General features: G+C 31.4%; 1 protein-coding gene across 1 annotated transcript in view; it reads right to left on the reverse strand.

The window, feature by feature from the left end:
* Positions 1–15,736, reverse strand: part of LOC105199176 (EF-hand domain-containing protein D2 homolog) — a 30,873-nt gene that overhangs the window by 8,956 nt on the left and 6,181 nt on the right. Inside the window, exon 2 of the mRNA XM_011166147.3 lies at positions 312–459. Within this exon, the coding sequence (XP_011164449.1) occupies positions 312–459 (148 nt within the window). The remainder of the gene's footprint in view (positions 1–311; positions 460–15,736) is intronic.

Consider the following 15,736-nt stretch of genomic DNA (forward strand, 5'->3'; position numbering starts at 1 on the left):
TTTAATCTGCTCTTCCTCGCAAAACTAAAAATATATATAAAAATAACTTTTTTTTGAAACTCAAAGGCCAGTATAAATTAAAATATAATTATCACAAATTAATACAGAATTTTAGTTTTATTCTTTTAAGAATGTATAGAATAACATTTTATTATGATAAAGTAACTTGAAATAGACTTTATACATTAGCAATATTTTTTTATTCCTTTTAAAAAGAGACTGATTTATATTTGTGGCGTTCAGTAAATCATTTATAGTGTGTGTTTGTCAGTCTATTAAAGATCACTCGAAGTCGATAAAAATAAACCAACCTCACGGAAAGATATGCGGCCGTCGCCATCCTCGTCGACCTCCTGGATCATTGCCTTGAGACCAAGATGCGTCTGCGGTGCACCTAAAACTTCCATCATTCGCTTCAGTTCGGAGAGATCGAGGTAACCGTCATGACCGTCATCGAATCTATAACAAACATTGCCGATTACAATTTAACAACATAAAAATTTTATTGTGTTTTACATCTCAAATCTCCTAACAAATAGGGTTACCAGATTTCTTTTATTGAATCCGGGGACAAATTTCAACTTTTTTGCGAAATATGTTGGCACACGAGAAATGGTAATCCATACGTAAAATTAATGTTATTGTATATATTATTTTATTATTTCTGCTTAACACTATAGATAAATTAAAATTTATTAAAAACGTTTTCAACGTTTGTTATTTTTTAAATTACTATCAACATAAATACTGCAACACTTATTTTGCTTAGAGATTTAATTGAATTTTTCTGAATTTTTTTACGTTTATCTTGTCTACCTAAATAGTAAACAATATTTTTGAAAATATTTTTAAAGCAATTAAGTTCCCTTTATTTTAACAAAAAAAAAATATTTTAATAAAACACAAATTTTTTAACATTTAAAAAATGTTTATTTCAACTTTCAAAAAATGTGTCCTTTAATATTAAATAAGTGTATTTAAAACATTTCATAAATAATTATGTAATTTTAAAAAATACATGTTCTTTAAATGTTGAAATATATGATTTTTATATGTTAAAAAAATTATTTTGTCATTAAAGTAACATTTATTTGATAAACTAAAGAGGATTTATCTCATTAATTTTAATGTTTATAAACATGTTTTTCAAATGTTTTAAAAATATTGTTTGCTACTTGAGCAGTCTTCAACTTAGGCTACGTTCCGTTTCACGCATAATGCGCATGGCACATCATTTTATCCTTGTAATTCCCTAAATGTTAAACAAGGACGAAATGATACATCATGCGCATCATACGTAAAATGGAACGTAGCCTTAGTTGTAAATTGGTTGCAGCTCATTAGAAAAGTTCATTACAATGACCAATATGACGTTTTCTCCGTTTCCAATCTTAAATCCATCTGAAATCAGTCCATATCTCAAAGAAATGTATTTGTATTAAAATACATTTTCGACCCCGCATAAATCCTCGGGCATAACTGACATATATTAGGCATTGAAAATTATTTGAGAATAAAATTATCGCTCCAAGATACGCGATAGGATACTTGAATTAATACGGTAAAGTGTAATCTCTTTTGCTGACTAGCGAATATTTTACCACGACCTCCTTTCGCTGCGTGAAGTGGCATTTTTCAGCGATTGACCCGCCAATAAATCATAGTGATGACGCTAGTCAATGAGACGCCGAGCTAAACGTGTCGTACGTGTACAGTCCGTCGACTCTTAATCAATTAATCATGATACCGCGCGCAATTTAATCGCCGGTCATGAATGCGGTTGCACGAAGGAAGAAAAATTTGGGACGATGTCATTACTGGCGAACGAGGCTCGATTATTAATGAATCCGCCGGAAAAGTCGGTGGAGATTGTTCCGATCTTAATCGTTGTTGTGATGGTCTTTCTATTTCATAGAACTCGAGAAACTGTTACGGGAAATAACACAAGTTTTAACAAAGTTCGTTACAGTCTTTGTAACTCAATGATGATTCCGTGAAGTAAATAATGAAACGTCACGTGAATAAAGTTGATGCAACGTAACGTGTAAACAGCGTAGTGCTAATCTCATTAAGAAAAAATCATTAAATAAAAAATATTAAAATAACATAAATTAACTTTTTGTCTAATGTGAAACTAACTTATTTAATTTTATCTAATTTTATCTAATATAAATTGAAAAAAATGATATAATTATCCGGAGGAAAGTTTAGCAAAGCAGTGTTAATTAACGTTATATTTTAAAAGTATTCGACAAGACTTTAAATATCTTTAATTATTCGCAATGACATCTGGGATATTGCTCTTGATTCTCATTATTTTATGTACAACTGTAAAATTGATGTCTTTCTCATTTCATTACAAAGAGTATGATTTGGAGAAAGAAATCGATTTAATTAAAGTAATGATTCTAATTGGGGAAATCGACTTGTTTCCTTCGGCAGTCAAACGACAGTCATGTTTCCCGTAACTGCAAAGTCGTAACACTGAGATTGTCTTAAACTCGGCCGTCATTAACATTCGTGACTTTCTTCGCATTTATTACGAGGCCGACGTCTGGTTGGCTTCAATGCAAAAGGCAGTACATTTAATAACTAGAACGTCTCTTGTAGAAAGCGGACAAAACAGGTTGACCAAGATTCTTATCTTTAGAAAAATTTGCATCTTTTCGTACGCGTAACTTTAGCCGTTGCCGATTTAACTGCCGATTCGAGACGCCACTTATTCCTCCGTCTCCTCTTCCTCCACCAGACTTTTCGCGCGGCCGTAAATGTCGCGCTGCAAAAAGTTTCACTCCTGGAATAACTGCGTGTCGTTGAGATTTTATTACGTGTTGTTCCGCGCGCATCATCGTAAACGCAAAATGCGAAAAAACGATATACCCCGATGACGCTTTCGCCCGCGCAATCGTTGAGATAACTGTTTGACATTATTAGTTTCGCGCTTTACCCCTGCGGGAAATGTTAAATAAAAAAAAAAAAAAATGTAGGCGTGTATACGAGGTAAAGGTTGAGCGGATCACGTCCACGGTTGCTGTTAGAAATACCGAATCGTGCTGCAATTTTGTGTGCAATCAACGAGAAACTGTAATCCACGGAACTCCCGGCCGAGCGCAACGTGAGACAAAATCAATATATCCGACCGGAATTATCAAATTAACAAATATGATATGCGCTTACACTATTAACTTTAATTAAATACTAAATAAGATCTAGCCTCAAATACGAAATTAAATAATACAAAAACTTACATTTTATTTATTCGTTATTCACTTGTTTACTGATGCAATAAATGCAGAATAATTAAAACGTATGTTAAGATAAAGAAAATTATACAGAAAACGTAATTCTTTGTTGGTCCAAGTTTTACGCAATATTTAAAGAACGAAACTGTTTCATAAAACACTCGCGAAAAAGCAATAACGATGAACGCAAACGAAAGCAAGTGTGAGAATCTTCTCTAGAAGCGTATATCTTCGTGTATCTATCAGTGAGTATATTTTAATTATCGGGAAGCGTTTAGATACAACGAGAGTGAAAACAGTTGAGGGAAAACGTGGGAGCGAGTGTCGATATTCAAATTCTCCCAGGCAGGATGTCAATCTTATTTGTCGGTAACTCCGCGACCGGAAATTCGTGAAATCGCGACTTTCCGCGAAAGGGATGGAGAACACGGCATAGCGCGAAGTTGTTTTAGAGAACGTGTTGGTTTTATCGAAGCGTGCAGGATTGAATCATTTATTAGTATCGACGAAGCTACCGTATGCTCGAAATTCTCTGCTAATTGTAAATAAGAAATAAGGTATGAGCAAATGAAATATTAAACTTAGAATGCTAATGTAAGTGAATTTTCACTGAAGTGCTAATTCAAGTTTAATACAATTTTCCTGTTATTAAATTAGCTTAAAATAATATTTTACAAAACAGTAAAATGGGCTAATCCTCCAAAGTGGCAAGTAAACATAGTCTTTAGTAGATTAACCAGATTACCAATGAATAATCTAATACTAATATATTCATATTTTTAAGTTTCACCGATAAAGGCTCTGTGTAGCAAGAAACGCGTTTGAATGTACCCGTAACTAATTTTATTTCGGCTTTATAATTGATGATAATTTTATGAATTTTCTCAAATTGTATTATTATGCAGAATAAATATTGCTCGTTAAAAACCTACTATCTACCTTTATTATAAATAGTCTTTTGTAGGCTTTTTGTAGTTTTTAAACTGCTGAATCTGATTCTAATCTCAAAATTTTAATTTGTTGGGAAAGTGTTAAAATTAGCATATTGACTATATAAGAAACTATTATGAAAATAGTATGTTAATGAAAATGTAAGACTATAGAGAGCAAAATATCTCTAAATTTTTTTAGAGTGAGTGTTCACTCTAACAAATAAAATTTTATTCCAAATAATTTAAAGACTATAATTTAAAAATATTATTACGTGAAAATCGATCAATATATGAACAATACAAATTAACAAATGAAAACGGTCTTATTCAGTCAAAGCAAATTTTAGTGCTTAAAAATATTTCCAGTAGCAAAATACTACAATAAATACAAAATACTTTGGAAGAAAATGCTTAAAATATATGATGAGTAACAGGCGCCGTAGTCAAGATTTAAAATAGTACTCATCGATAATAGCTTTATTGTCAGATATTAATAATTTTTCAATTTTTTTTTATCGAATAGGACATAATCCGTAAAGATGAGAGCATTATCATATTGTAAGAGAAAAATATAAATTAAATTTTTAAAAACTAAAATTTTACATAAGGAATGTAAAAACAATGTAAAAAGAACTAAACAACTGACGTCACCGAATATTACACGATGTCATAAATCGATAGAGAACAATCACGTTATATTGTATAACCGGTCTATATATATATATATATATATATTATATGACGGGACGTAACTATCGTAGGTTAAAGACCACTTGCATGACAAACCGGTCCTTCCAACCACCGCGATTAACGAGCTCTCACAAAAATCGACGTGGCCTTTATAGAAAATGAGTATCGTTTAAGCTAGTTCAGCACAAGTGGCGTGTGTAATTTGCAAAAAATTCTATTCTTTCAGTCTGGATCAACAGTTATAAAAAAATTTGTTACATCGCTGTAACGATCGTTATTGTGTCTATATCAGAATATCCGCGTTCTATCATGATTCTAATTAAGCAAGACACTAAAAAATCGTACCGTCGTTCCGCCGGTATTTTTGAAGTTCGTTAGAGGAGTGGGACGTTAAAGGAAATTGCTTCCGCATTAGTTAACGACGTTACTGGCGAGAGGCGCCGGAAATTGAAGGCGATGTAGGCGTGAAAGCACCTGGTCGGTAAATCCTTTCAATCAGGAGGAATTGCAATTATTCTGTCGGAAAGGTCAATATTTGCCAGGATCTCGATGCTTCGGGCAATTAAACGTTCGAAGAAAAATCTGTCATGTTCATTAAGCTTTATAAATACGTACATATCTCGTACGTTGGAGCATAATGTAACTGTTGTTCGAAACGTTGTAGGCGTAATAGCTAATTTCAACTTTATTGTATAATCTGGCGTTCATCGCTGCCAACATTGAAATGAAAGTTGAAATAAATCGTGATCGAAACATTTCTCTTTTTCCCTTTGAAATTATCCGCAAAAATTATACATTTTAAAATTATACATTTATATAACAAAGGAACAGATAAGAAACGTAGATAATAATAATTTGATTGAAGTTGTTCTTTTTTTTTTATTTTTTTGCAGACACATCAGGTCAACAAGTAATATCCACAAGTAATATGATTGTCTTTTTTATCATTTCTTCTTTGTGTTCTCTCCTCTTTCTTTCAAAGTTAAAAAGATATCACGGAGCGAAAGGATGGTCAAAGGTTGAGGTCGCATTTTTATAAGCGTGGTTAAGCGAGGAGATCAATAAAAATAGCAGTCGCGAAGAAAGATAAAAGCGATGAATACGTGGGTGAGGTATGTGCTTAAAATCAATGCTCCATTAATAATGCTCACTTCCCTTTTAATCGATAAATGCGACGACCTAAATATATTAATACCTGTCGATTAATGCTTAAAGTCAATACAGTGCTGAGTAATGACAGTATACATATAAATGTTTTCTCAAAACATTAAATCCTGATCTACAATATGCTTTTTGCTTCCTATTTCTTGCTTTTTGCCTCTTGCTTTCTTGTCTCTTCGCGCACTGTTTTACCGACAATCGTGTTTTTTGTCACGTGTTTCTTGTCTTTTCTGAAGTTCGTCAAATTTTATTTCGGACAACAAAGACAAAGAAACATGTTGGTTAGGTTAAATACGACCACGGTATCGTGGTGAATCGAACATAGTCTGATAAAAAATATGTCTAATAAAGAAAATAAAGCTAAGATACAAGTAAACGAAGCTTTTGGCTAATTGTTTGCTAATTTTGTGCAGAAAAATCCTTGCCTTTTGTGCATTACGATGTCTCTCGGCTTCGTGTGATAAAAATACACAAAGTAAGGAAACAAAAAGCAGAAAGCACAAAACAAAAAGCAAAAAGGACAAGACAAAACGCAAAGAGCACATTGTAGATCAGGCTTTATATATACATTGAGAAAAAAATGTACTAAAATTAATAGAAAATGTTGGAAAATTAAAAAAATATATAGCGTATGCAAACACGTGATTTATTAAAATTAAGAAAAATTTTTTAATATATTTTCTTTAATTTTAGTAAATTTTCCTTAATTTTTTTAGTATACCATGTGTTTGCATATGACTGAATGTATTTTTAAAATTTTTATATTTATTCTCAGTGTAAAAATAGAGATTCATAAATGCTGTTCATCATGATTAAGTGTTCAAATGAAGATTGAAAATATTATGCGTTTATTTCCGACTGTGAATATCATTGCTACATCACTTTATTATGAATGACTCGATGCCCGATTTGGTTGCCGCGCTACTGATCTCCGCTATCGGTTTTATCGAGATCGCTCCTCCGACAGTTTTAATCGGTTAAATAAAACGCGCTTCAATCAACGTAGATTGTGCCGAGGCGCCCACGTAAATGCAGCGTGATCGTTACCACGCTAAATGTGTCACAAATTTGGATTGACTTTGCGAAAGCTCAATTAAGAGTTGCATATATAACGAGGAAAATAGTTAAAAATTTTAACAAGTCCATCTCTCGTTATTTCTCTCAAAATTGGTTTTACGAAATCAAACATTGTTTAATAACGGCATGATTTATTTTAACATAGTTTATAGATTATAGTTTTGCTTCGTTATCAACGATTTAATGATGCCGTTCTAAAAAAAAAATTACTTTTTTAATATTTATAATTATTTTATGAAGGGAAGGTAATGTTTCATCCAAGAATTTTCATGACTGCTTAATTCACGATGCAAAAAATTCATGAACATTGTTTGCATAAAAAAACAAATATACTCGTTTTTATAAGATTTTTAGTTTTAAAATGTTGAAATAAGATTACCGTTAAACAGACATAATTTGTTTTTACATGAAGAAGTTTTGTAGTTTCATAATAAAAGATATATTCCCATTCCATTATTAGATAATAATTTTCATAAGTTAAGAGGAAAAAAGTATCTGAAAAAACAGTAATATCTTCAAACCAAAAATCAAAATTTTTTAATATTATTATTATCAAAACAATTATTGTGTTTTATAGATGATTAAATTATTATAATATTAAAATAAAAATAGAGAATTCTTTGAAATTTAAGACTTTAAATTCTTTAAAAAAGAATGAATTAGATTAAAAAGTGAATTAGAATAAAGATCATATTTTATACAAGATCATATCATTGTTTCATATATATGATTTAGAACTTTTCATTCTTAAAATGTCATATTTCTAACTTAATTCTAATGATTTTTCTTCTATTAAAATTGCACACATGATATGAGCATGCATATGCATACATGTTTTTATACAAGCACACACATGCACACACTATCTTTCTGTTATTTACAATTTCTTTGTAAAGATTTGTCTTGATTTTGCTACAGCTTGATAAATAATTTTACGATCGTAAATATGCAATAAGATGACACGTCACATTTCCACATGGCAAATCTTCACCGTAATAATAATAGCAATAGGCCAGTAATAACTCAGAACTTTTTGCTTTCATAAATTGTATCACGTAATGACACTTTCATGGATTTACTGTTAGCTATAGTTATCTTATTAGGTATGAGAAGATCCGTTAGAGACGAAGTGTTGAACTCGGACTTGATTTAAAAATTTGTTTTAATGATCACCGTTTAATGACTGAAATCATTCACTATCCAATCTCTTTCCCGTTTCAATTTTATTACGAACACACACGTTAATGACACACTGTCCAACGGACACAAATAACTTGAAAAGTGTAAAGAAAGATTCGCAGGAAAGAAGTTCTTATCAAGTTCTTCGGCTTTTAGCTGAGCACTTAGCTGACCATTTGAGTAACTGTCTTTAGTGTTGCTGCAAAGTTGCCAAGCAACAATTTAATCAGCCTTTTAATCAGCTATTAATCATAGCCTTTAAACATACTTTTGTCCGACTGTAGGTTCATACAAGAAAGCGCAAACTATAAATTTTTGACCTATTTCTAACACATGTTAGGCAAATGCTTTTAATTAGGCGTTTTCATAATTAATACACAGGGTCTTCCAAAAGTGACACACTTTAATATTTAGAAAACTAAGTATTTCCGAAAGTGAAAATGCTTCAGATAAAAGTTGTAGGGTTTAAAAATATCTATTTACTGATCCCATCAATTTAACTTAGAATGGCGTCGTCAAAGTCAGGTCAAAATCATATTGATTTTTTTAAACGGAACACCCTTTTTTCAAAACACTGTAATAAAGTTTACTTTCATTAAGCATTTTCCGAATTATGAAGCTTGAATGTTGCAATACCGCCAGCATTAATATTACCCAAGGTGTACATAAAGGTTGTCAGATTTATACCTTTTTTGTACCGGATTTATATAATTAACATAAAAGAGATGTAATTCGACCGGACAACCTCCGCATAGTAATGTCACACCTTGACTATTGTTAATACTAGGACGAGACAGGCCGTAAGACGAGACAATTAGACGAGATATCAAGAAATCTCGTTTTGATCTCAAACTCGAAGATCTTGTCTCGTCTTAAGATTTTCAAAAATCTCGACATGTAATATGTTAACGGTAAATTTGGGAATGTTAGTTTCGTTAATTATGTATATAAATATTATTACAATATTATTTATTTGATTAAAATTTAATTAAGAAATATGTATGCGTAGTTTAACTTTGCTTTAAAAATTATGGAGATATCTGTGATTTTTTTGAGAGCCTGGTGAGACACTTCATATTAACTTTTCGTCTTTTGCTAGAGATGATCAAAAATTAAACAAGACAATGTCGATCGCGCAGCCAAATCGCTGATAATGCTAGTTGTGATCGTTCGTTTTCCAGCGTCGAGTCCACGATTCATATTTTATTTTCTACGGTGTCAGACTATCACAAACGCGTAAACGTCAGCAATCCAATATTTAACGGACTGCAAGAGTGAAGCAATGTTTGAAAATAGCTGTAAAGAGAAAAAGAAACGATGAAAATAATATATATCAGTAAGGATGAAAGTCACACCGAAATAAATAATAAAACATCATTGCCTAATAATAATATAATTCGTACATTACTCGATTTAACATATCAAGTATTACATAGTTTAATGTGATCTTTCTGAGTCAGGAAGACAATTATATTTATTATTTAAAACTTGATAATTTTAAACCCGTTTAAACTTTTGTCTTAAATTGTTAGTAATTGTATTGTAACTTGTAAATTTTTCTAAAATAATTTTTATACAAAAAAAATAATTTTATAAAAATATTCAAACATATTTTTATCAGTGTTTAACTTCTTCCAAATTAAAAAATTATGTTATCTTCTATATATTATTTTCATACTTTCTATCAATTTAGAAATATTTTACAAAAGAATAGAACAATTTCTACAATTTTTCGAGACTCGAAATTTTTAAGGATTTCAAATCCAAAATCTCTCTTGAAACTAAACATAAAAGTCTTATCTCTAGCTCGTCTCGAATTCGAGACGAGATGAGATGAGATTCTCGAAATCTCACATCTCGACAGTATCCCTAGTTTATACCAATGGTAGTAACTTTCAAACATAACTCGAAAAGTACTTAATGAAAATGAACTTTATAGCGTTTTCAAAAGCTCTTGATGTCAGCTATTCGATTCTGAAATAGAAAATAAGGCGTTCCATTTAAAACAATTGATGTGAGTTTGATGACGCCACCCAAGATCAAACTGATACAGGATCAGTAAAATAAATACTTTTAAACCCTGCAACTTTTGTCTGAAACATTTTTTTCAAAAATGCTTAGTTTTCTAAATATTAAAAGATTTTCACACTTTTGTATGAGCCAGTATATAACAACTTTAATTGACATTGTTCAACTCAACAACACGCCGCTGTATAATTAATCCAAAAATAAATTTTAATTATAAATAATAAAAAAAACGAAATAATAAAGTATTTAAAAATATAATTAAGAAATCTATTATTCTAAGCAAACATAACGAGAAAGTAATAGATTTTTTAAATCTATACTAAATACATTTAATAATTAGTTTTTCTAATAATTTAAACTCGTCCTTGAATCTGTGCATCGCGTGCTATGACTAAATAGCTATGAAGTGAAAAGTATAGAAACGGCAATAATCGTAAACACCAACCGTAAACATTTCAAATAAATGCTAAAGGAAAAAATATTATTCCAAATAGCAACGCGATCTGTTTGTATTGTTGTTGGCATGTTGCTCGCAATCACATGTGCTGCTAGATTTGCAATAATTAAATTCACATTTATTAACAAATGATGTCTCCACGATGGCAACTTTAAATAGTAACTTGCCAGCAAGTAACTTCTCTTTTTATCAACATGTTTGCATATCTATCTAGAATATTACATGAATAATTTAGTTCTGGAATATTTCATAAATAAAAAGTTGTTTACAGTAAATTAAGATTTTTTTAAATCTTGAAATATAATAAATAATATTCTTTGGAAAATATTTGAAATGGTCTCATTTCCATCCATGTATTTCCATATTCATAAAATAATTTTTTAATATAATTTCAGAATATTTTCGACAGATATTTATAAAATGTCCATAGAATGAATTTGTTACTTGAATAATTTCTTGCTTATATATGAAACAATGATTATTAAATAGAATATATTTGTCTTAATTTAATACTAATATTTGATACTGTTTTCTTTCTGTATGGAAAGCGCTCGCTATTCTAGGCACCATTCCGCCTCGTCTCACTCTTTATTAATTACTACAACGCGGTGGCGCGGGACATGCAATTATTACAACGCAACGACACCGTTGCGCTTCTGATCTCGTTACCGCGGCATCGTGATATCGCGATCGTTCCGCCTCGGACCGTGCAGCTCGGTGGTGAGCGTTTCATTCTCCACGTTTCGTTTTCCAGGAGTAGCTCGAAGAAAACCGGGTCAAGGTAACACACGACGTATTCGCCTGGTCCCGTTTATCCTTGTTTTCCAAGATCGATACTGCGCGGTGCGGCGGCGGTGGCGGTGGATGGTAGTCCTTCGCAGAAAGATGAAAAACGTCGTTGCGACGTTCTGGCAACGTGCCAAAAACGTGACGAGGATGAGAACAAGAATGGTGTGAGCTTTAGTTCTTCTACATTGCAAGATCCAGGATAATCACAACGTATAGCTGTGATCTCCTGAACAATTTTTAAGAGAAAACGGAGATTTGGAGGCACGAGCTATGGCAATATCTCTATAAGCGTTATAATATTATTGAATTGTATAATATTCCTGAAATATTATATTCATAACAAATGGTTGTATGTCGACTCTTGCTAACATTATATGAATATTAGACGAGAAGTAAATAATATTATTTACTTCAATATTTTAAATTATCGGAAACAAAACTTTTAAATGTAATAATTATAAATTTGTGAATATTTTATATATAATAATTTACATTGGTTTTTGATCATAATAATATTCGTAAAACTTTTTTATAATATTTCACGGATATGAAAGTAATTTAATATTATGAAACATATAACATTAATACAATATTCTTATAATATCCATGTAATATCAAAAATATTGAATAATATTCTCGGAATATTATTTTAATTTTTAATAATTTTCGTATATTCTAGGAATATTCTAGGAATATTGTGTGCTTATAGGAATAGAAAATTACAAAATTTTGACGAAGCAATTTAATAGTTCCATTTCAAAAATACGTTTTTATTTATATTGTGTACATTTCAATACTAAAATGGGTAACGTATTTTTTTTACTAATTCTTATTAAGGGAGGGAAGGCGGAAAAAGAGATTGCAAACGTAACGCTAATTTGATGTGTGAAACGAAAGTTATCTCGCTTAATAAAATATCGAGATAAAATTCATATTTCGCGCTTATTCCGAAAGCCTGAAGACTTCAATAGTTGATTAACATCTTTTGTTAATCATCGCATTATATTGCAGATAATAAATGCTGTTTTATTCGTGAAAGAAGAAGTTACAGTTCCGTTTAAGAAAAGAAACGTGCCGTTTTTTTTCCATTCTTAAAGCTTCCGCCTATTCTATAATAACTAATTAGTATCTTTTCTCTATGAAGGCTACAGCGATTAGTATGTGAGATTGCGAGCATAGGAGTTTATACGGCGCGCAGATTAAAATTCTGCGAAGCCGAAGAAGTCGCGACGTGTATTGTGAACCGTAAAGGCGTCTCCTAAACGGGGATAAATGCCGTCTATGAAAAACATCGTGCATCTTCCCATCAATGAAACATTGAAAATGTCTAGCGAGACGTTGCTGCTAGGAATACCGAGTACTTTCCATCGTGGCGAGTTGAGCCATAGAAATTCTTATGCCGTTTGTATATTCGGAACGCGCAACTTCTTTGAACGACTCACAAGAAATAACAGTTTGTCATGCCGATGTAAAGATTATCCCGACCTTTAAAAAAAATCCTCCAAAAAATTAAAGAATCTGTATTAAAAATATTTATTAAAATACTTGTATTTAATTATTTCTTTAGCAGATGATTCGTGGAAAATCGCGGTACACTGACAACGAGAAAAAAATATTTGGTACTTGTGACTATAATTGTAAAATAATTAGGAGCTCCGTTTTTATAGTTGTTGTTGCTGTAATGTTAGTAATTAATCATATATTTATAGTTTTACTAATAAAAAAATTTTACTATAAATTATGATAATAACTACAATAATAGCTATAATTTGTATGATTAAAACAGCGGTATAATAAAAATACATAGTTGACTTCGAAAATGACTGTAAATTATAGTTAAATTAGAGTAATTGTAATTATTTTTTCTTTTAGTATACGTGAAAAGATATTCGTGCGTGAATATTCCGCGTGAGAACGATAGAAAAATTACGAAAGATTTGAGATAGAAGCGGGATGTTCGTTTTTTTACAATATTCGTTACTTTCTACGTGGAGCTATCGATTCTGAAAGTACATATCTTGAATGCACATTGCATTCACTTATTTCAGCGGCAAAAGGGTTAAGGTCATCGTTACCCCGCTAACACGTATAAAGGCGAATCGATCACTTTGCTGTATCATTGCAACGGGGAAAGTTATGCGCGCGTTCAGTCGAGCCGTGGAAATCTCGGCTTTCGACCTCGCGCGAGTCACGGTGCAAATCGATACGAGTTTCTCAATAGAGAGTACGAACATGTTCTTCTGAAGCTATTCCTTCACCTGATCCAAAGAGTACTCTTGAAATAAGAGTTTGGTAATAGCTACCAAGTTTATTTTCATTAAATATTTTACGAATCATGAGGCTTGAAGATTACAGTACCGCTAGCATTTCACGTAGAGATTGCCCGGAGGTCAGATTTATACCTCTTTTGTATTGGATTTATATTGGACACACATAACACTAAAGAGATGTAATTCAACCGATCATGGTACACCTTGGGTAATGTTAATGCCAACAACAGAGTATATATAATTTTCAAGCATCATAACTTGAAAAGTACTTAATGAAAATAATTCTCATTGTAGTGTTTTGAAAAGCTCTCGACATTATCTATTAGATTCTGAAATAAAAAATGGGATGTTCTATGCTTGAAAGTTATAGTATGCGAATGCTAGTTTTCGAATTATATCTCTTTTATGTTATGTATGTAAATCCGACACAAAAGAAATATAAATCCGGCTGCGCAATCTCTACGCGGTACAACTTGAGTAATGCTAATGCCGGCAATACTGTAACTTTTAAACCTCATAACTCGGAAAACACTTAACGAGAGTAAACTTTATTAAATAAAAGCATTTTACTTAATAAAATAATCATACTTTTCTAAATATTTATTAAGTATAATCATATTTAGTAATATCTACAAAATATTTAGAAAAGTAAAATTATTCTTGATTATGTTACCAAATATTATATTTAATGGATTATGTTTAATGGATATTATTTCTTTTTTCAGTATATTACACTGAGAAAAAGATTTGATATTTGTAACTATAATTGAATGTTAAAATAATTATAGTTGAGGGTCTCTTTTTTTTAGTTATTAGACTGCTTATAATATTAGTAATAAAAACATACAACGTATTACATTGATAAAAAAAAGTTTCGCTATAATTTCGCTATAATTTAAATATAATTGACAATGAGAATGACTAATTTATAGTCATTTTAGATGTCAACTATATTTAAATTGCAATCATGTTTTGGGAGTGTAATATTTGTCACGTTGTATGTTACTAACATTATAATAGTAATAAAACTAAAAAATATTTCTAACTATAATTATTTTGTATTAATAATATTTATATTTTTATTGTATTATATATTTCGTATAATATCATTAATATAGTAGGGAAATTAATTTTCCAACGATAAAGAAAACAGAATTATTATACGTACGATAAGTATCGATTCGCGTACATTGCTTTTTGGTTGAGAATTAAATCTTTCCAATCAAATGACCGGAACACTATATTCGGCAGTGGTACAGGATGCAAGGGTCATCCAGGGCAACGGATGTCACGCCGGCTTCCGAGCTCTTTAAATTATTTATAGGGTTTAAACGATTAATTGAGGCAAGAGTTTTTGGTCTAGAACTCGAGTGGAGGGTCAACCATGGGATCCAATTTCGGACTGTACAACCGGCTTTTTGTGAATTCCCGAGAAGAAAATTCATCGAGAATAATGAGCACGATGAAAAGTCACTTTCGACTCTGTCAGTTCATGTTGCAGGAAATGTTGGACAGATAATGCAACCGCAGCCTACGTGAACGCATCCGAGTATCTACTATCGCGTATCACCGAACTAAAACCGCAGTGAGATATCGTATATTTAGCTTGCTCGACGATAGAACGTCTGACCAGTGAATATATCGGGTTACCGATTAGGAAAAAATTACGTTCCCCTTGAACGAGAAGACAGGATACGTTTGTATTGGATCGATAAACCACGGTAAACAGGTCGCGATAGTCGCGCTTTTGTTGTGTCCAAATAAATTGCGTTCACGGAATTTTTTACAGTGTAAAAAAATTACATGTAATTTTGGAATCCACTATTAATCTTTCGCAAACCAAGTCGAAAAAATCAACACGGCGAATTATGTGGGGTACTTCATATTCCATTTTATACTATACTTCACTAT

Source organism: Solenopsis invicta, chromosome 9, assembly GCF_016802725.1.
Source record: "Solenopsis invicta isolate M01_SB chromosome 9, UNIL_Sinv_3.0, whole genome shotgun sequence".
In the NCBI taxonomy this organism is placed as follows: Eukaryota; Metazoa; Arthropoda; class Insecta; order Hymenoptera; family Formicidae; genus Solenopsis; species Solenopsis invicta.